Source organism: Coenobita brevimanus, chromosome 112, assembly GCF_032717465.1.
Source record: "Coenobita brevimanus isolate Jiangsu-jjx chromosome 112, ASM3271746v2, whole genome shotgun sequence".
NCBI classification, from domain to species: domain Eukaryota; kingdom Metazoa; phylum Arthropoda; class Malacostraca; order Decapoda; family Coenobitidae; genus Coenobita; species Coenobita brevimanus.
In genome coordinates this window covers 815,772-835,876 of record NC_137065.1, presented here as the reverse complement: position 1 = coordinate 835,876, position 20,105 = coordinate 815,772, and the positions used below count along the sequence as shown (strand labels likewise).

General features: G+C 46.5%; 1 protein-coding gene across 1 annotated transcript; it reads left to right on the top strand.

Moving 5' to 3' along the window:
* The first annotated feature begins 877 nt into the window (after window positions 1-877).
* On the top strand, window positions 878-19,284 carry LOC145418089 (uncharacterized). Its single transcript, XM_080286616.1, has 7 exons — window positions 878-1,000; window positions 12,041-12,126; window positions 13,084-13,204; window positions 15,486-15,695; window positions 16,479-16,676; window positions 17,680-17,828; window positions 18,394-19,284. Exons 1-7 carry the CDS (start codon window positions 997-999, stop codon window positions 18,454-18,456), a joined length of 831 nt encoding a protein of 276 aa, XP_080142742.1. The 5' UTR covers window positions 878-996; the 3' UTR covers window positions 18,457-19,284.
* Window positions 19,285-20,105: the final 821 nt, after the last annotated feature.

The following is a 20,105-nucleotide window of genomic DNA, read 5'->3' as shown; positions in this document are numbered from 1 at the left end:
TTATTTTATACCGTATTTAATTAAACCTCAATTTCCACTCTGAATACCATCGATATCATACGGTAATAATAGCACCACACTAAGTCACGGCACAAAGCTAATATCCTTATAAAAAAAAAATCATAATCATGCAGGTATAAAAATCTTTAGGCCTGTTGTCCGCGGATGAAAAATGGATGACCAGACGAAGCCGCAAATGTGAGTAAAAATAAAGTAACTTAGACACAAACAGGCAAATCCCTCCGAGACGTCTGGGGAAGTATTGCCAGAGTTCCAACACAACCCCACTCCTCCCACGCACCACTCGACCCCTCTCACCATGAATAAAAAACCCTATAAGATCAAAAGTGGAGTGTGGGTGAATGGGAGGGTTGAGGATTATGTTGCAGCTTGCTTAAATCTCGTTAGTTTTGGCGGGAATGGGTGTATTAATGGCCTGTCTGAGTGGTAACAGCATTGGACAACAGCCAACGCCCTGCCACATCTCCCGCCAAGGCTGTCTACCTTTGAAACCTGCCCGCTTCCCCTAAATTACGTTATTATGGAGGAATCTGGTCTAATCCTGTTGCTTGAGGATTTATCTCCCATGCCGGGGAAAAGATTATACGCTGCCAGCTCCAACAATCTTCCCCTCGTCACGAACTGTCAACGAAATTTTAATCTGCACGAACGGGCCGGGAGGCTGGCTGTCACATTCCTAAATAGAACTAAGAATGTCGTTTGTAGTTGATAATTTTCAGGCAAATGAATCTCAAGGAGCCTCACATGTACTTTAACTCCTTGCGTGGATGAAGATAAAAGCCGCAGCGAATGTAGGGTCTGAATTCATTGGCGTTATATGGAGGAATTTCTGTGGGCGTGGCAAAGAGGTGCGCACGCAGGGTCTAGGCGGCACAGCGGTATATAAAGGTCTGAAAGCCGGGTTCTCACTTGGTCCGTGACTGTTTAAAGGATTTGTGAAGGCTATTTCATCCTCCCACAACAACATACGCCAAGATGGGTGAGCCTGATTTGTGTTAATTTGTGCATATGGATTGTTTTGAGGACGTTGATATACCAACATCAAGATATGGCGAAAACCAGACCATCATCTTTTTTTAATGAGAAACTGAAGTAAACTGCCATCTTGATCCCCCTCATACTCTCATGATACTACCGAGATTTCTTTTATCTGTATGGTGTTCTTATGTCAACGTCAAGTAATTTCGAAAAGTGAGAGTTTAATATATTTTTAGATGGACCTGATGTATACTGTCATCCAGCCTTTCATATAATATTACAGCCGAGATTTCTCTCTCGTGGACGATGCTCTGCTGCTGTGTAAATCAGTTCAGAATAGTGACAAATCGCTGAAAATGGTGCCAGCTTCTAGGGGAAAAAAAAAAAATACTCATGATATTCTATGCTCGTTCTTGCCAGACGATTTTGTAGAACTTAAAAAGGACCTTATTAACTCCTTCAGTGCGATGACTTACTATCGCCACACGACTTCATACAGCCAATCTCGTGAAGTCAAGAGGTCTATTCATTCTTTCTTTTTCTTTCTTTTTTTTTTTACGAGAGAGAGAGAGAGGGACTGGGGAAGCTGCCAACATAACTTCGCTTTTTTTTTCCCCCCTAACGTGATATTAGATTCATTTGTTCTGGACCTTCTATGGCAGTGTTATGTATTGATTCATTGACTGGAATTAATAATATATAAATTTCATTATATATTTAATTCCAGGCTAAAAATATGCATAATACTTTTGAAAATTGAAAAGCTTTGTGTGTGTGTGTGTGTTTTTTCAATACCAAATATTTTTTCACAAGCAGAGTCATTTGGGGTGACAGCTGCAGGTTGCTTGGTGACAGACATTTCCTGGTTAGTGCTTCTCCACCCCTCCCCTCCCTCCTCTCCCTACCCTCCTCCCCCTCTCTGTTGCTCCCCTCTCCCTGCTGGCTCCCTTCTCCTTCCTTCTCCCTGCTGGCTCCCTTCCCCTTCCTTCTCCCTGCTGGCCCCCCTCTTCCCCTCCCCCAATAATCCTCTCCTCCTCACCTCCGCCCTCTTCCCCTGCTCACTGCTGTTGCCCTCTCCCCTCCCCTCTAATGACCCTCTCCCTCTTCCCCCTTCTCTACCTGCCCTTCTTCCCCACCTCTGCCAACCCCCCTCCCCATTCCTCCCCGCCCCCCCTCCCTCCTCTCTACGACCCCTCATCCTCACTGCTCCAACCCCCTCCCTTCTCTCAGCCCCTTCCCTCCTCTCCCCACTACGCCACTCCCTCTCTCCCCCTCCCTTCCCACCAGCTTTCTTCCCCATCCCTCACCTTCACTTCCTCCTCCTGTCCCTCTGACTGCCCAGTTCTCTCACCCCACCAGCCCTTCTTTCCTCTTCCCTCTCATGCATATCTCTCTCCTCTCCTCCTCCCTCTCCATTTTACTGCTCCCCTCCTTTCCCTCCCTTTTACTCTTCACCCCAACCTCATCAATTCTCTCCTCACCTGATCCCCTCCCTTCCCCTCTCTCGCCATTTGTATTCCTCCCCTCCTCCTTAATCCTTCCTATTCCCCTCGTCCACACACACACACACACACACACACACACACACACACACACACACACACACACACACAGAATTATACAGGAGGTAAATCTTAACATTATCATAATCCTTCATCCCATTCACTACGACGGGGCAGGAGTTTTCTAAGATGCTGTCGGATTTCGCAACACACCTTCCTTAGCGATTTAGTTCGCACACAACACCTGAATAGCCTCGTGTGTGTGTGTGTGTGTGTGTGTGTGTGTGTGTGTGTGTGTGTGTGTGAAAAAGATCCGTAATCTTTTTTCACCTTCCATATCCAAGTGTAGTCAGATTGCACGATAAATTTGACTAGTAACCAAGGAGACCCAATCCTGCCTCATGCAATCAAGACTTAAAATTCATGTTTAGAAAGTGTGCCAGTTCCGTCAGATGAAAACAAACCGGGTATAGCTGGTACAAGCCTGTGTTACCCTCCTCCTTCCATCCCACCCTCCCTCCCTCTTTCATCCATCCATCCCTTCCACCCTCCCTCCTTCCTTCATCCATCCCATCCTCCCTTCCTCCCAATTCCTTCCATCTCACCCTCCCTCTCTTCTTCTTCCATCCCATCCTCCTTTCCTTCCTCCCTCTCTCCTTCCATCCCACCCTTCCCCCCTCCCTTTTCCTTCCATCCCCCCTCCCCCCCTCCCATTTCTTTCCATCTCTCTTTCCTTCCCTCCCTCCTCCTTCAATCTCATCCTCTTTCCATTCCTCTTCCTTCCATCTTACCCCCCCCTCCGCCCACACCGTCAACTAGGATGGTAGGACTGGAACCGCCCATGTACAAGCAGACGCAAAAGTTAGGGGACATTACCTTGTGTTACATGAAGTACAAAAGGTGTTACATGTACTACAAAGGGGGTTACATGACATTTCTGTGATATATGAAGCACACAACAGAAGAGTATGAGAAGGAAGGCTGCTGTCTATCGTTTGGGGAGGAAGGAGAAATAAGGAAGATATTACATGTACTATAAAAGGGTGTTACATGTACTGCAAAAGATATTACATGTACTGTTTTTACGTGACAGCAATATTAAACAGAAGAGTATGAGAAGGAAGGATACTCTGTCGTTTGGAAAGGAGAAATAGGGACGGTGTTACATGTGCTACAAAAGGGTGTTACATGTACTACAAAAGGTGTTACATGTGCTATTTTCACGTGATGGCAATAGGAAACAAAGAAAAAGTATGGGGGAGGAGAGAGAAATAGGTATGGCGGGACACTAACTTTTGCTCACGCCTGTACGCCCACACCACGTCTCCCCCAAGGCCACCACGCCCACGCACGCCCACACACTCACGACTTCACCCATACTCGGCTAATATATATAAAAAAATAAATAAAATAAAAACACGTCGAAAAATGAACACGAGGTAAATGAATATGTGGATTTTTTAATAGATTTTTTAGTTCACTGTTTGTATATTTGTTTTTTTATTTTTGCATGTTTCATAATTAATTTTGGTAATGGGTATTGAAGGACTTTTATTATTATTATTATTATTATTATTATCATTATTATTATTTTTAACTCTTCCGTATGAGATCTGAGTAAAGTAGTCGAGAGAGAGAGAGAGAGAGAGAGAGAGAGTCCATTATCAGCCTCTATTTCCCGTTACGATTCCATGCAATATCTCTATAAAAAAAATCCCATTGTTTTTCCACTGAAGGCTGATAAGCGATTGTAATTTCCTGTGTCAGAGTGAATGGTATAACTGTATGTAATGACTGAAGGTAAGAGGGGGGGGGTGAGCTGGGAGCAGGGCAGTGAAATGGCGAAGGACAGGGCGACATGGAGGCGATTTGTTTGTGGCCACCCCTTACGGGATTAAGGCGTCTGGCAATAGATAGACAGATATAGAAGCACTGATGTCATGGCGTGGGACAGGGACTGGATGGGTGCATGTGTGGGAAGAGTGATGATGATGATGATGATGATGATGATGATGATGATGATGGTGGTGATGATATGTGAGGAGGGGGAGGAGGACGGTAGTGGTGGTGGTGGTGGTGGTGGTGGTGGTGATGATGATGACGATGGTGAGGAAGACGGTGGTGGTGGCGGCGGTGGTGGTGATGATGGTGGTGATAATGATGATGACGATGGTGAGGAAGACGGTGGTGGTGGTGGTGGTGGTGGTGGTGGCGGTGATGATGATGACGATGGTGAGGAAGACGGTGGTGGTGGTGGCGGCGGTGGTGGGGGTGGGGGTGATAATGATGATAATGATGATGACTGTGATGATGATAATGATGATGATGTTGATCGTGGTACCAGTAAAAGATGATAATGATGATGATGATAATAATGATGATAACGCCATTAATAAAGAAAATGACAGATAACGATAAAGATGCCGATAAAGGCTAGGAAGACGATAGACACAGATAGATAATAAGGCCAATTATAACAGCTTTATTTTATAGTTAAGATGATGATAGGAAAAGGGAAACAGGGCAAATGAAAGGAAAGATTATAGACCCACATCAGCGGCATCGATCGAACTGCAGACGCGGTAGGGGATGAGGGGAGGGGAGGGGAGGAAAAGAGGGGAAGGGGAGGGAAAGGGGAGGGGGAGACGAGGAGGAAGGGGAGGGAAAGAGGGGAAGGGGAAGGGAGAGGCGAGGGAGAAAGGGGAGGGGAAGTGGTGAGACGTGAATGAGGAGAGAAGGAGGAGTGGTGCAGGGGAGAATAAGAAGGGGGAAGAGAGAGAGAGAGAGAGAGAGAGAGAGAGAGAGAGAGAGGAGAGGAGTGGGAGGAGAAGGAGGGAAGCTGAGGGAGGAGAATGGGAGGGGGAATAGGGGGGAGAGGAGGATGGGGAGGAGAGAGGGAGAGGAGGATGAGCAGGAGAATGGAGGAGGGGGAGGGAAAATAAGGAGGGGATGGAGAGGAGGGGGAGGGAGGGATGGAAAGAAGCAGAGGGAAGAGAAAGGGGGAGGGGGAGGGAGAGGGGATTCTGCGCAAAGCAAAGGGGAGGGGATAGCAGGTGTAGGTGTGTGGAGGAGGGGGAGAAAGAGGGGGGAGATGGGAGGGGTTGGGGAGGGGAGGGGAGGGGAAGGAAGGGATGATTCACTGAGCTATAGGGGAGGGGAGGGGAAGGGAGGGGAGTGAATGATGCACCAAACTAGAGGAGGGAAAGGGAGGAAAGAAGAGAAGAAAGGGAATGGAGGAGGACTGCGTGGAGAGGAGAAGGAAGGGAAGAAGAGAGAGGAGAAAAGGTGAAGAGTGGAGGGGAGAGGAAAGGTGAGGTGAGGAATGGAGGGGAGAGGAGAGGAATGGAGGGGAGGGGGGGAGGAATGGAGGGGAGGGGGGGAGGAATGGAGGGGAGGGGGGGAGGAATGGAGGCGAGAGGTGAGGAGAGGAGGAATAGAGAGGAGTGGAGAGGTGAGGAGAGAAGTGGAGAAAAGAATGTAATGAGTCTCTCTCCATTACTCACACTTCAGCCTTTTAAGGGGAAGGCCGGAGGGGAGGGAGGGAGGGAGGGAAGGAGGGGAAAGAAGGAAGGGTAGGGCAGAGGGAGGAGAGAGGGGAAGAAGTGAGAAGGAAGGGGAGAGGAAGAGGGGAAAGGAAGGTATAGGATGGGGAGGGGAGGGGAGGGATGGGGAGAAGGGAAGAGTAAAAAGAACAGGAACGGGGAGAGGGAGGGTAGGGTAAGGAAAAGGGTGAGAAACTAAAAAGGGGAGGAAGGTGGGGAGAGGGAGAAAAAGTGGGGTGAAGGGAAGGAAGGGTTAGGTAGGCGAGAGGAAGGGAATTTAAGGGAGAGGGAAGAAGGGAAGGCGGGGGAAAGGGAGGAAGGGAAGGGTAAGGAAGGAGTACAAAGGAAAGCAACCAGCAAGTCCTATGGTGCCTGGAGGTTGTTTATTACAGGATGGGGTATGTCTGGCGTAACTGTTCTACCTGTGAAAGACAAGGATAGGACAGGGGAAGGGGTAGGGGAAGGGAGAGTGAGGGGGAGGAGAGAGAGAGAGAGAGAGAGAGAGAGAGAGAGAGAGAGAGAGAGAGAGAGAGAGAGGTAAGGGAGGGTGAGGTAGGGTTATGTAGGGTTAGAGAGTTTAAATACCTGCTGACGTCACCCCGGAGGAATCTGCTTACTATACGAGGGAGGGAGGGAAGGAGGGAAAGGTAACAAAGGGAGGAAGGGAGGGAAAGGAGAGGGAAGAAGAATAAGAAGGGAAGAACGGGGAAAGCGTGGAAAGAGTGACGAGATGGTAGGAAGAAAAGTAGACGGAGGGAGATGGGAATGGAAGGAAGGGAGACGGAGGGAGGAATGGAAGAAGGAAGGAAGAAGGAGGGAAAAGTGAGAATAGAAGGGATGGGAAGAATGGAGGCAAGAACAGAAAAGGAATGCAAGAAAGAAGAATGAGGAGGATGGAAAAGTAGGAAAGGAAGGGATGAGAGAAAAGGAAGTAAGGATGAAAATGAAAGGAAGGAAGGAAGATACGAAGGAAGGAAGGAAGAAAGGAAGGAGAGAGGAAGGAAGGAAGGAGCAGATTAGTTTGGGGAGTTGTATAACATGAATGAATACTGAATGAAATTTATGAATGGCTGTCCCTTCATTCACTACCCATACATAATCTATTCAGTGAGGTCTATTCATCCTCTCTCTCTCTCTCTCTCATGACCCAGCCCCTCCCCCCTTTCGTCTAACCTTGGTATCCTTTATAGCTCTTCTCTTTTTTTTTATTTCTGGTCTCCCTCCCCCTCCCCTCTCCTCGCCGCTCCTTCTCTCTCTCTCTCTCTCTCTCTCCCTTCACCTACCCTCCTTCCTCCTCTTCCTTCCCCTTTTCCTCTTCTCTCCCTCTCTCCCTTTCCTTCCTATCCCTTGTCTCCTTTTTCCTCCTTCTTCCCCCTTCTCTCTACTCCCTCCCTCCATTTCTTTCCACCCTGTTTTCTCTCTCATCTTCTGCATCTCCCCTCCCTCACTCTTTTTCTCCTTCCTCGCCCTGTTTCTCTCCTCCATCTGTCTTTTCTTTCCTCCCTCCCTCCCTCCCTCTTTTCTTTCCTCCCTCCCTTCCTTTTTTCTTTCCTCCCTTCCATTCTCCTCGTCCTCAACCCTATCATTTGGAGTACCATCTCAACTGAATCAAGCTGTCAGGAGTAACCAAAAGAAAAGCCCTTGGAAACACACACACACACACATTCCTTCTTTGCCCATCTTCCTTCCCATCCCCACCCTCTCCTCCCTTCCCCTCCTCGCACCTCTCTCCCCTTTCCCTACCTTCTATCCTTCTCCTTTCCTCCCCTGCTCTCTCCCTCTCCCTCACTAGTCCTTTCATTACCCCTATCCCCTTCCCCCTCCCCTCTCCCCCTCCAACTCCCTTTCCTTCTGCTCTTTATTCCTCTCCCCTTCCTCTTTTTTTTGTCCCCTTCCTTCCACCCCCTCTCCCCACGTACTTGTCCAGCTTCCTTCCCACGCTGTCACTTCGCCATCTCCTCCCTCCTAGCCCTAACCCTACTCCTTTTCTCCCCTCCCCTCTCCCCTTATTCCCTTCCCCTTCCCCTTTTTTTGTCCCCTTCCTTCCACCCCCTCCCCACGTACTTGTCCAGCTTCTTTCCCACGCTGTCACTTCGCCATCTCCTCCCTCCTAGCCCTAACCCTACTCCTTTTCTCCCCTCCCCTCTCCCCCCTCCCCCACCCATTTTTCTTATTACCTATCCCTTCCCTCCTCCCTTTCCACCCACACACTCCTCAGTCCTGCCTCCCACGTCCCATCCCACCCCTATCCCTTGCCCCTTCATTCCCTTACTACCTACCCATTTCCTCTGTTCCCCTCCTCATCTACCTTCCCTCCTTTCCTACTCCCTTCCTCTTCTCCCCACTTCCCTTCCCTACACCTCTTTTCTTCTCCCCTCTCCTCCCTTCCTCTCACTCCTCTCCACTTTCCCTCCTCCCCCCCACTCCCTACCCCCACGCACACCCTCACGAAACTCCAATTTTATGTCCAGCTATACCTGGCTTGTTTTCATCTAACAAAATTGGGTCACTGTCTCAAATGGCATACTTCAATGAGCCCTATTTATGGGGTATGAATCTCCTTGGTTACTAGTCAAATTAACCTTCTAGTCTGACTCCATGTGTCCATAAAGACCAGTTGATGGCCAGGTGTTGTGAGGTTGGAGGGTGGATTTAATTAGTAACCATGAAGACTCATGCCTATCTCAAAACTTAGGCTTACTGAATTTCAATGCACAATGGCCTCTCTCTCTCTCTCTCTCTCTCTCCACATTCCTCTTCCCCACTCCCTGTTCCTTCATCCTCTCTTCCCTCTCTTTCGCCATTCTTCTCTCCCTCTCCATTCCCCTCTCCCCTCCCTCCTCCTTTTTCCTCATATATCCTTCTTCATTTTCTCTCTTCCCCCTCTTAGTTCCTCTCTTCCCTCCTTCTCCAGTCCTACTTATCTCTTTTTTTCTCTCTCTCTCTGTTTCTTCCTTCACTCCCTTCCCCCTCTTCTCCCCTTCTTCTTTCCCGTCTTACCCCTCTCTGCCTCTCCTTCCCCCTCTCCCCTCTCCCACACCTTCTTAGAATTCCATCTCTCAACTAAGAGATATGCTAAGACTATTAACATCCTCAAACCCAGACACACACATTCCTTTCGCAATATGTCCCCTGCTACATGGTTCCTTCTTGAATTATACCTTCTGCTTTTTTTTTCTTGTCATTTTCCTCTGTTGGATAATATTCCTGAGCTGAGGGAGGCTTGGGATGTTTCTCAGTCTAATAGTTCACCTCTTCTGCTTATCATTCTCTGCTGCTAGGTAATATTCCTAAGCTGAGAGAAGCTTGGTATGTTTCTCCGCCTAATATTTCACTTCATCTTCTTGTCACTTTCCTCTGCTGGCTAATATTCCTATGCTGAAGGAGGCATGTTATATTTCTCCGCCTAATATTTCACCTCTTCTTCTTGTCACTTTCCTCTGCTGGCTAATACTCCTAGACTGAGAGAGGCTTGGTATGTTTCTCTGGCCATAGATGATTCTCTCTGCTATGATGCGTCAGGGAGGAAAGTGACGGACATCCCCTAAGTGTGATGCAGACGCAGTGGAATAGTAAGTCAGTTCTTGTGTCTCGAAGTACACCTGTCTAGTGTCTTTTTTTTTTTTTTTTCCGACAGTAACTTTATTGCGTACGTAGATTTTTTGGACACTATTTTTATTATTGATTTTGTTATTAGACATTTCGATTTGTTCAGGAATATCTACAGTAGGTTATAAATGATATCAATTTGTTATAAACTGATATTCTGACATTTTACCGTATCATTTCTTAAAATACCAGGACTGAATTCTTTCCAAACGTTCTCGCCTTAAGTGTTGACTGTTAGCCTAGCCCCAGAGCCCTACGCTGCTAATAAAGTGATACAGAATTTAATGGTGGATGAATGCAGGTATGGATGGCTACTTTCTAACTGCATACATAATTACTGTACTGTATATTTTATTTTACATACATTTTATCCTAAAGGTTACCACTCGCTTCCCTTCTTAAATCCTCCTTCCCCCTCTTTCTTCCTTCACTTCCATCTCCCTCTCCACTCCCTCTCTTCACCCTCTCCACTCCCTCTCTTCTCCTTCTCCATTCCCCTCTTCTCCCTCTCCACTCCCTCTCTTCACCCTCTCCACTCCCTCTCTTCTCCCTCTCCATTCCCTCTCCTCTTCCTCTCCACTCCCTCTCCATTCCCCTCTTCTCCCCCTGTCATTACTGTTTACCTTATTATATACTTTAATTGTACACTTTTACTGGCACAATTTATACTGTACATATATATGGGGGATACTTTTCTCTGGGTAATATTGAAGGTCTTTATTGCCAGATCACCTTGACATTCCTGCTCCTCTCCTCCACCCTTCCAGTGTCTTTGAACCTCTCTCTCTCTCTCTCTCTCTCTCGTGTGTGTCTATATGTCTATGTATCTGTGTGTTGTGTGTATGAATGTGTAGACTACGTATGTGTACCTGTACGTTTGTGTATTTGTGTGTATGGATGTGTATCTATGTATGTGTTTATGTGTCTGTTTATCAGGGTCTGTCTGTCTGTTTCTGTGTATCAATGTGTGTGTGTGTGTGTGTGTGTGTGTGTGTGTGTGTGTGTGTGTGTGTGTGTGTGTGTGTGTGTGTGTGTGTGTGTGTGTGTGTGTGTGTGTGTGTGTGTGTGTGTGTGTGTGTGTGTGTGTGTGTGTGTTTTAGTCTTCCTTTATCCCTTTTCTCCCTCCTTCCATCCGTCCTTCTCCCTTTCTTTCCTCCTTGCTTCCCTCCAGGTGTGGCCCCACCGCCCTGACATTACTGAAGGTCACAGCTCAGTGGTTCCCTCCCTCCCTGCTATCCTCCTGCCTCGGTTCCCTCCTATCCTCCCTTCTCCCACTCCCCCCTTTCTCCCTCCTACGGCCCCTCCCTCCCTCCTTCCTTCCCCTCCCTCCCTCCCTCCTACATTCCCTCCCTGGTATCCTCCTCCCTCGGTTCCCTCCTATCCTCCCTCCTCCCACTCCCCCTTTTCTCCCTCCTACGCCCCCTCCCCCCCTCCTACCCTGTGTTTCTTCTCTCCTTCGCGTTCCTATTCCCTCCCTCTCTCCCTCATTTCCTTCCTCCCTCCCCTCCTTCTCTCCTACACGTCTCTCTCTCTCTCTCTCTCTCTCTCTCTCACCACTTTCCTTCCAGTTTTCATTGATCCTTCTAAGAAATATGATATCTCTAAGACCGGCTCTGTCCGTCGCTTTCTCACTAACAATTTTCGGACATGTTTCACTCCCGTAGACTTTAGCAGAGCCTCATATTAGTGCCCTGAAGCTCCCGCATCTATATACTACCGCTGTACTTTTTAAATATGGAAAAAACAAAATGAAACATGATTTATTTCTTATTCTTTTTTTCTTATTTTTCACGCTGCCAGAGGATAATAGTAAGTATATTCTTTTCACTCTAACCTGGTCTATAATTGCCATCTCGCCATCTTGAATGCTGATTTGTAGCAAGAGAGTAACACTAGAATATGCTGCTGGTCACGAAGCAAGTAAATGAATAAAGGAAAAGGTGACGTAAGGTGGTGTGGGTGGGTATGAAAAGCGATCGTGTAAAACTTAAAAATCTAACCCTGTGTATTGTATGTAAGCGGTGCCTTGATGAAGACTACACGGCCTTATATTCACCCTTAGGCCTACTCACTCCTCTACCCTTAGCTCTAGCCCTCCTCTTACTCTCCTTCTTCCTTCTCCTCTTCCTCCTCCTCCTCCTTGTACTTCCCTTCCCTGCCTCTCCTTCTAACCTCCTCCTCCTCTTCCCTACCCTTCATCTCATTCTTCAATTTCTCTCATCCTCTTTTTCTTCTTCCTCCTCCTTCCCCGTCTCTTCTTCCTCCTCCTCCTCATACTAAGACTACTACTACTACCACCACCGCTACTGCTACTACTACTACTGCTCCCAGAGACTGCTATTTCTGCCGGTGTTCATCCTGTACTGAGGCTTAACTTTTTCTTTGCAGGTGACGCTTCGTGGCCGGCCTACGGAACCGATGAGAACAAGCATTACCGCTTCAGGCAGCTCCATGGCAAGACCCTACGCTTCCAGGCTAGTTACACCCGCACTCGCAATGCCTGTGTGTGTGTGTGTGTGTGTGTGTGTGTGTGTGTGTGTGTGTAGACTAGAGGATCGATCTGACTAGTAAACAAGGAGACTCACTGTTACCTCATCGTATTTTATGTAACCAAGACTTGGCATTGAAATTAAGGGGGAAGGTCACTTGTGTTGGGGAGAGAGAGAGAGAGAGAGAGAGAGAGAGAGAGAATGGAAAACAAGAGAAAACGAAAGACTGAAAGAAACAAGGAAGGAAAAAATAGAGAAAAAAGAGAGAAGAAAAGAAAGTGAGAAATAAAAAGGAGAAAGAAAGAAGGGCAACTCACAAAACAGGAAATCCCAGAGTTGTGACCATTTTACACCACTTATGTAAGAGGCCAGGCAGGGTGAGAGAGAGAGAGAGAGAGAGAGAGAGAGAGAGAGAGAGAGAGAGAGAGAGAGATTGTATGCCTGTGTGTGTGTGTGTGTGTGTGTGTGTGTGTGTGTGATGTCATGTGATGAGTCTGGTGGGGGTGACATCATGCCTAACATCAGCCTTTGCGTAAATTAATAGCCTTTACGATGACCAACTGACGTCACCACCTACTACGGAACGATGTGGTCCCTCTTATGGATAGATAGACAGACAGACAGAAGGATAGATAGACAGATACGATAGGCTAGGATACACAGGTTGATAGATGAAGATAGAGATAGATTGGCAAATAGATAGATAAACTCATATAAAATATTGACAATATTTACACAGTACTAGACATAATGCTATAATAATAATAATAATAATAATAATAATAATGAATATGGTACAAGCGCCGATGCTCTTGATAATTATAATGTAAGAAATTCCTCATCTTCTGTTCACCTCTCCGTCTCACCTCCACCACCTCTCTCCTTCCTCTCAACTCCTCCTCCACCTGTCTCCACCCCTCTCACCTCCACCTCCACCTCCAGGTCAAGGCGCCTCACGACTGTCACCTGGCCTTCACCTCCGGCCCCGAGGAGACGGACCCCATGCTGGAGGTGTTCATTGGAGGATGGGAGGGAGCCGCATCAGCCGTCAGGTTCAAGAAAGGTAAGGCAGGTGCAGAGGCAGGTGTTCAGACGATTTAGGCTGGTGTGTGTGTGTGTGTGTGTGTGTGTGTGTGTGTGTGTGTGTGTGTGTGTGTGTGTGTGTGTGTGTGTGTGTGTGTGTGTGTGTGTGTGTGTGTGTGTGTGTGTGTGTGTGTGTGTGTGTGTTTTAAGGCTGGTGGTTATATAATACTGAACCTGACAGACAAAAAATCGGTTTGTGAACACGTCTCTAATTTACACTTTTTTTTCCTGCTTACAGAGGGCAACAGTAAGTAGCCATTACAGTATTTAATAAAGCATGTGTATCTATTTTTAAAAGCCTTGCATAATAAACTGAGATCATGAATAGATGGTCCATACGTCTCTCATATGTCCCAGTTAACCCCTTCACGTGGTGGCACCTTTATAAGTGGCCGGCTCCATTGCCTGGTTATACAAAGCTTCATCAAAGGCCCCCCTATCCCCTAAAAGGATGATGGTGGACTGGACGTGGCATGCAGATATATGATGCAAGACTATGCAATCCGTGTTATGGAGAGATCTGGTCCACTGCATGAAGAAATCCGATTTATCACATGCAATATCGAGAAACCAGGGTCGGGAAGCTCCCTAACACCTTTTCACAAGCGACTTATTTTCTTTAATATACCTCACCGTCCTAATCTGTGTTACATACTGCACATTCTTCCAACATGGCCATACTCTGCATAAATAACGTACAAAAGAATATTAACCAGCCGTATTCATAAATAAATCGCTAAGGAAGAGGTGTCAGGGAGCTTCCTTACCTGACGGGAAATACCAGCCTAAAGATACCCAGTTAAAAAAATCATCTAAATGTACCCGGCCTAAAGGTATTACGTGGTGTGAATAAATCTGGTGTAAATACTGTATATCCCATCTAAGACTAAGTTAATCCGTGACAGGCACTGAGATATACGGTTCGTGGCATGGAAAGAACCTGTTTAAATATACAGAGTTCGTGGCATGGATTAATTCGGTATAGCATGAAGAGACCCGATCCATGCCACAGAAAGATTGCCCCGGGTCAGAACCAGAGCATGGCATGAACGGTGACTCTCCGTGGCATGAAGAATTAAGAGGGGGGTGGAAGGGGAGGGTGGAGGGACGGGAGAAGGAACAGAAGACACGAGAGGGAGAGGGCGGAGGGAGGAGAGAAAAAATACAAGGAGAAGAGGGAGGAGAGATGAAATGCATGAAGAAGAGGAAGGAGAGAAGAAAAACAAGAAGTGGAAGGAGAGAAGAAATACAAGAAGAAGGGGGAGGAGAGGTGAAGTGCAAGAAGAAGAGGGAGGAGAGAACAAATACAAGAAGAAGAGGGAGGAGAGGTGAAATACGAGAAGAAGAGGGAGGAGAGGTGAAATACAAGAAGAAGAGGGAGGAGAGGTGAAATACAAGAGGAGGGAGGAGAGGTGAAATACAAGAAGAAGGGGGAGATGGGAAGAAATTCAAGGCACAGGATGAGAAAGGAAAGACGGAGATTGTAAAAAGGGTAAGTGAGGCTTCAGACAGCATCCCAACCAGCAAGACAGACACCATCCACCATCCCTCAAACACAGGCTGCTGGATCGGTAGGAATGTTGGGTGGGAGAGGCACAGGTTAGAGCTTGATACCTTTACTTTCTCTAACGTGTCAGGCTACACAACACTGAAGATGGGTTCTGTGTGGCCGGAAACATTAGAGGCAGTAAATAATTCGTGCTCTAACCTGTCTCTCTCTCCCATCTAACATTTCCACTTGTGATGGTAATAATTCTACGTCATCTCACTTCGAATATAAATACTCTGCCTTAATAATCCATCCATGCTGCCTTTTCTTGGATGCAGGTCAGTGTATAGAGACAAATGTATCTTCCCAGAGTCTGACGAATTCATAGCGTACAAATCGATACCATTTGAAACACACACTGGTTGAGATAGGATTTTTCACTTTTTTCGCCAGTTGCAAAGTTCCTTCAGACGGAACTGGGAATAACGTTTCTGACCGCATCTCTGTGTCCACATCTTATCTTTGCTGTCACCCAAATCGCCTCTGTGGTAAACTGATATGGAAGTTGGTATTGTAGGCATATCTGATTTTTTTTTGTCCAAGTCGACCAGCTCACAAAAGAGACAGATGAAAACTGATCACGATTTTAATTATACTTCTAAGTCATACCAACGGAGTCTGCATAACCCATCACCACCAAAATCACCACCATCAACATTACCATCACCATCACCATCACCACAACCCTCACCATCCCCTCTCTCCCCCACAGCTGACGACTTGGTGAAGGTGGACACGCCTGACATCCTGAGTGCTGACGAGTACCGTGAGTTCTGGGTAGCTCTCGACCACGACGAGGTGCGAGTGGGTCGGGGAGGAGAGTCTGAGCCCTTCATGCAGTGTGCCATCCCGGAGCCCTTCCCCATCACCCACCACGGCTACTCTACTGGCTGGGGCGCCGCGGGATGGTGGCAGTTCCATAGTCAGTACAGGGATTTATCTGTACACTCTATTACTGTAACTTGACCTAGGAATGGTACACGGAGTTAATTCCCTACTCTTCTCACTTTATCTTCACCTAGGAATGGTACACGGATTTACTTCCCTACTCTTCTCACTTTAACTTGATCTATGAATCATGTGAGTTTGGGATTCATTGTACACTCGTCTCACTTTCACTTGACCTTTAAAATGATGTCACTGTTCTTGTAAATGTGCACACGTGTTTCCAGGGCTACTGAATTCCTGGACAATCTATCTACCTATCTGTTTATCTATCTATCTATAAATATCCTCAGTCTTTATTTATAATCTCCCAGTTTCTATCCACAAGTCAGATAGAACGCGCTACCGAAGAGACACATGCACAAACTCTATTTAATTTATACGTTTTCTAATGATCAAATTGCTAATTAAGTTGGTTCTAGTAATGTAACTGCTAACCTCTCTATCTAACTGCTAATTTCTCTAGCTCCCAACCTCTGTACCTAACTGCTAATTTCTCTTTTTAACTCCTAACCCCTCTATCTAACTGCTAATTTCTCTAGTTCCTAACCCCTGTACCTAACTGCTAATTTCTCTAACAGCTACCTTCCCTCCACAGCCGATAGAACGCTGCAAAATTACGCTCCTAACTTCTGTATCTGACTCCTAATTTCTCTATATATATCAGCTAATTTCTCTAACTCATACTTTCTCTATATATCAGCTAATTTCTCTCTAAATCAGCTAATTTCTTTATGTAACAGTTCCCTTGCCTCCACAGGTGAGATTGAGCGCGCGACTGAGGATTGCCTCACCTACAACTTTGAACCCGCCTACGGTGACACGTTCGCCTTCAGTGTGTCTTGCGCCAACGACGCCCACGTGGCCCTCACCTCCGCCCCGGAGGAAACCACGCCCATGTACGAGGTGTTCATTGGAGGCTGGGAGAACCAGAACTCCGCCATCAGGCTGAACAAAGGTGCGACGGACGGAACTATCAATATCATCAGTAGTAGTTGTAGTGGTGGTAGTAGTAGTAGTTGTAGCAGTGGCAGCGGTGGTGGTGGTAGTAGTAGTAGTAGTAAAAGTAGTTTCTACATCCTTTCCATAGCACTTCTTCGTGACTAGCACCATATTCTAGTGTTAATCTCCTATCATAGCTCAGTGCCAGAATAAGACACTGCAACGGTTCTACATCCTTTCCATAACACTTCTTCGTGACTAGCAACATTCTAGTGCTAACATCTTGCTATCATGCCAGAATAAGATAACGCTACGGCTCAACATTCTTTCCATTGCGCTTCTTCGTGACTAGCACGATATTCTAGTGCCAATCTCACGTTATAACTCAGCATTCCAGATGGAGAGATGGCAGTTTTGAGCCAAGTTAGAGTTTTCATGTAAAAATAATTAATGGCTTTATAAATCAGTGTATAATTCGCCCATTTTTTTCTTTTCTTAATGCCTCCTCGCCTTCAGAGGGACAGGATACAGGTAAATGTATTTCAAAATTTTTAGTTATTGAAAGTCCGTGTTTGTTTAATTTTTTTGTAGTCTTCATTTTATCCTTAAATATGTATGGCGTCAGTGAACGTTAAAATTTCCCGCCATAAATATGATTCTCTCTCTCTCTCTCTCTCAACAGCAACAAAATCATCTCTCCTCCTCCCCTCTCTTCCCCAACGCAGCTCTCTCCTCTTTCTCTCATCTCCCCTCTCCCTCTCCCGCCTGTTCATCCCGCAGTGTTAAGGTGTCCCATGATGGTATTCGCGTAACACCTCTTCCTTACCGGTTTATTCCTGATTCTGCTCCGTTACTACATTCTTGTGTTTTATTCATGCAGTCTATGTCGATATTTAAAAAGACATGAAACACAAGAAAGGATGTTAATGAATAGTTTGGAAAATAAATCGCTAAGGAAAAGGCGCTAGGAAACCTCCTTAAGCGACGAGGCCTAATCGCCCATGCCCCCCTCTCCCCAGGTGAGGATATGGTAAAGGTGGACACTCCCGACGCGGTGTGTGCCGACGAGGAGCGCAAGTTCTGGGTCTCGTTCAGGGACGGTAACATCAAGGTGGGCTACAAGGACACTGACCCCTTCATGGAGTGGACCGACCCGGAGCCATGGAAGGTGAGAATAACCTGTACTGCCAATACAGGGTGACGGATACAGCACTCCACTGTACCTTCACCTGTCCTGTGTGTTGCGGGCACGGCTTGGTTTGCTGGTGGGGGCGCGGGTGTGGCAGGAATACAGAGGGGGGGGGGAGGAAATAGTGCTGCACTTGAAACTCGCTTGGCAGTATCTTGTGTGTTCAGAGGACGGCTTAGTTTTGTGGTGAGAGTTGTTAATCTTTACCCAGTTAAGCCATCGCGGTGGCCGTGTGGTTAGTGCTGTTAGTTACAAGGCTGCCGCACCATTGGCACTATAAAAGGTTTGATTCCTGGTGAGGGTAGCTTGTGCCACTCGACTCAGGTGTGCATCCATCCTTTGTAGGTTGGTAGGTAAAGTGGGTACCTAGGGCAGGTAACTGTGGTGACCTGGATGATGCAGTGGCCTTGTATTCCAGAAGACTGGGTGAATAACCCGCCACAGGCTCAAAGGCCTAAGTCAGGGAGATATAGCACCACAGATAGGCACGAGATGGGGTCTGCACCCATCCTATTTATAACTTCTTTTTCTTGTTTCTCTCCAGGTGACCCACGTTGGCTACTGCACGGGCTGGGGCGCCTCTGGCAAGTGGAGGCTGCACATCTAAACAGCCTCCCCAGCAGTGCTGTGTCTATGCAAGCCAATCAAACCTATAATAACAACGCCAAGGTTCACACACACCAGCTTATAGCCTCTACATGTATAGCACTGAGTTAGCACGTGTATTCTCGGTGCTGTGGGAGGCTTGGCAGCACCTCGATGCTTATTGATTTATTCTGCATTTTATCCCTTCTATATCGTCTTCTATGTAAAACACCGTAAATCGCTAAGAGGTGCCAAGAATGTTATAGTGTATTATTCAAAACAAATCGCTAAGGAAGAGAAGCCATGAATGTCAGAAGGTATTACTCAAAATAAATCACTAAGGAAGAGGTGCATTGAAGCCTCCTGTTAATCAGAATACATTCAGTGCCTCACGACTATACACTCTCGCCACGCAGTAAACAAGGAAAACCCCCAACTATTTTTGCATACAAGTAATTTAAGATTCCAAGAGGTTAGGTAGGGCCCTTCCACATGACCAATGGAAATCTGTGGCGTCTGAGTATGGTAACAGAAAACGGCTGAAAAAAAATGACAAAAAATGATGGTGTGGACATGGAAAAACTGAAGCGTCATCCATGTCTCTTAATATTTTGTTTATGGCGCGTTTCATCACCGCCTTTGAAACATGAAAAGGGAGCTCGGACAAAACAGCTGCCCAGTGATCGTGTGGAAGGGCCTTGAGAAATGGTGTCTCTGTTTCAGTGCCACACTTACTCAAATCGATGAAATATACCCCAGAACACATTTTGTTGAGCGGGTATCTTTCGTCTGTTAGAAATTAATACACTTAACTTGTCACTGTGAAGACCTATTAAAATTTGTTCAGCCATATATTTGCAGCGTCTTACTCAGCCTGTTCACTAGTTAGTTAAAATAAGGTTGAGAGAGAGAGAGAGAGAGATGGGGGGGGGAGATCGAGGACGAGATGGAAGGATTGAGTAGAGGGATATACAGCAGAGACAGGGGGTGTGAGTTGTAGAAAGGGCTGCATGATGACACAGGGCAATTAAGGTGACACTTCGGAATTAAGGCCAAGTGACCACGTACCCAAATAACTACAGTTTGACTAGATATATTAAGGAAGTACACACACACACACACACACACACACACACACACACACACACACTCAGCTATATCAATGAATCATATTTTCCACAAACACTGTAATCATACATTTTTCACTTTAAACTGACCGAAATTATCATCTCTCCATCTTGAACGCTGAACTGGAACATATTATCACCAGAATACGGCGTGACACGAAGTGCTATGTAAAGTCTGGTACTGTTGTCTATTCCTACCATTAAGCTACGTGAAATAAGCCGCAAAAGGACGAAAATTTGGACCAAACTAGAAGAGAAAAAGTTTAACTATGAATGCAAGAGAAATGAGTGTAGAAGAGGTAAGCAAAAGCAGGACCGTAACAACTACCCTCACTGCCTGTCACACCTCCCTTCCGAGATTACTTCCATAAAATTATATTTTTCACCTTAATCTGGCCCAGATGAAGAAGAGAGAGGGTTACGACTTGTAGAGGGGGGGGGGGCAATGGCAGAGAAGGCGCCGTGGAGGCAATTTGTTTGTGGCTACCCCTTATTAACGGGATGACAGAACATCTGGGCGATTTCATCAGTTTTCAAAGTGCGC

Excerpts from the sequence above, each read along its gene's own strand:
- LOC145418089 (XM_080286616.1), top strand. Across the intron at positions 15,696-16,478 it reads GGGATGGTGGCAGTTCCATA|GTGAGATTGAGCGCGCGACT; the intron begins GTCAGTACAGGG and ends TTGCCTCCACAG. Across the intron at positions 16,677-17,679 it reads CGCCATCAGGCTGAACAAAG|GTGAGGATATGGTAAAGGTG; the intron begins GTGCGACGGACG and ends CCCTCTCCCCAG.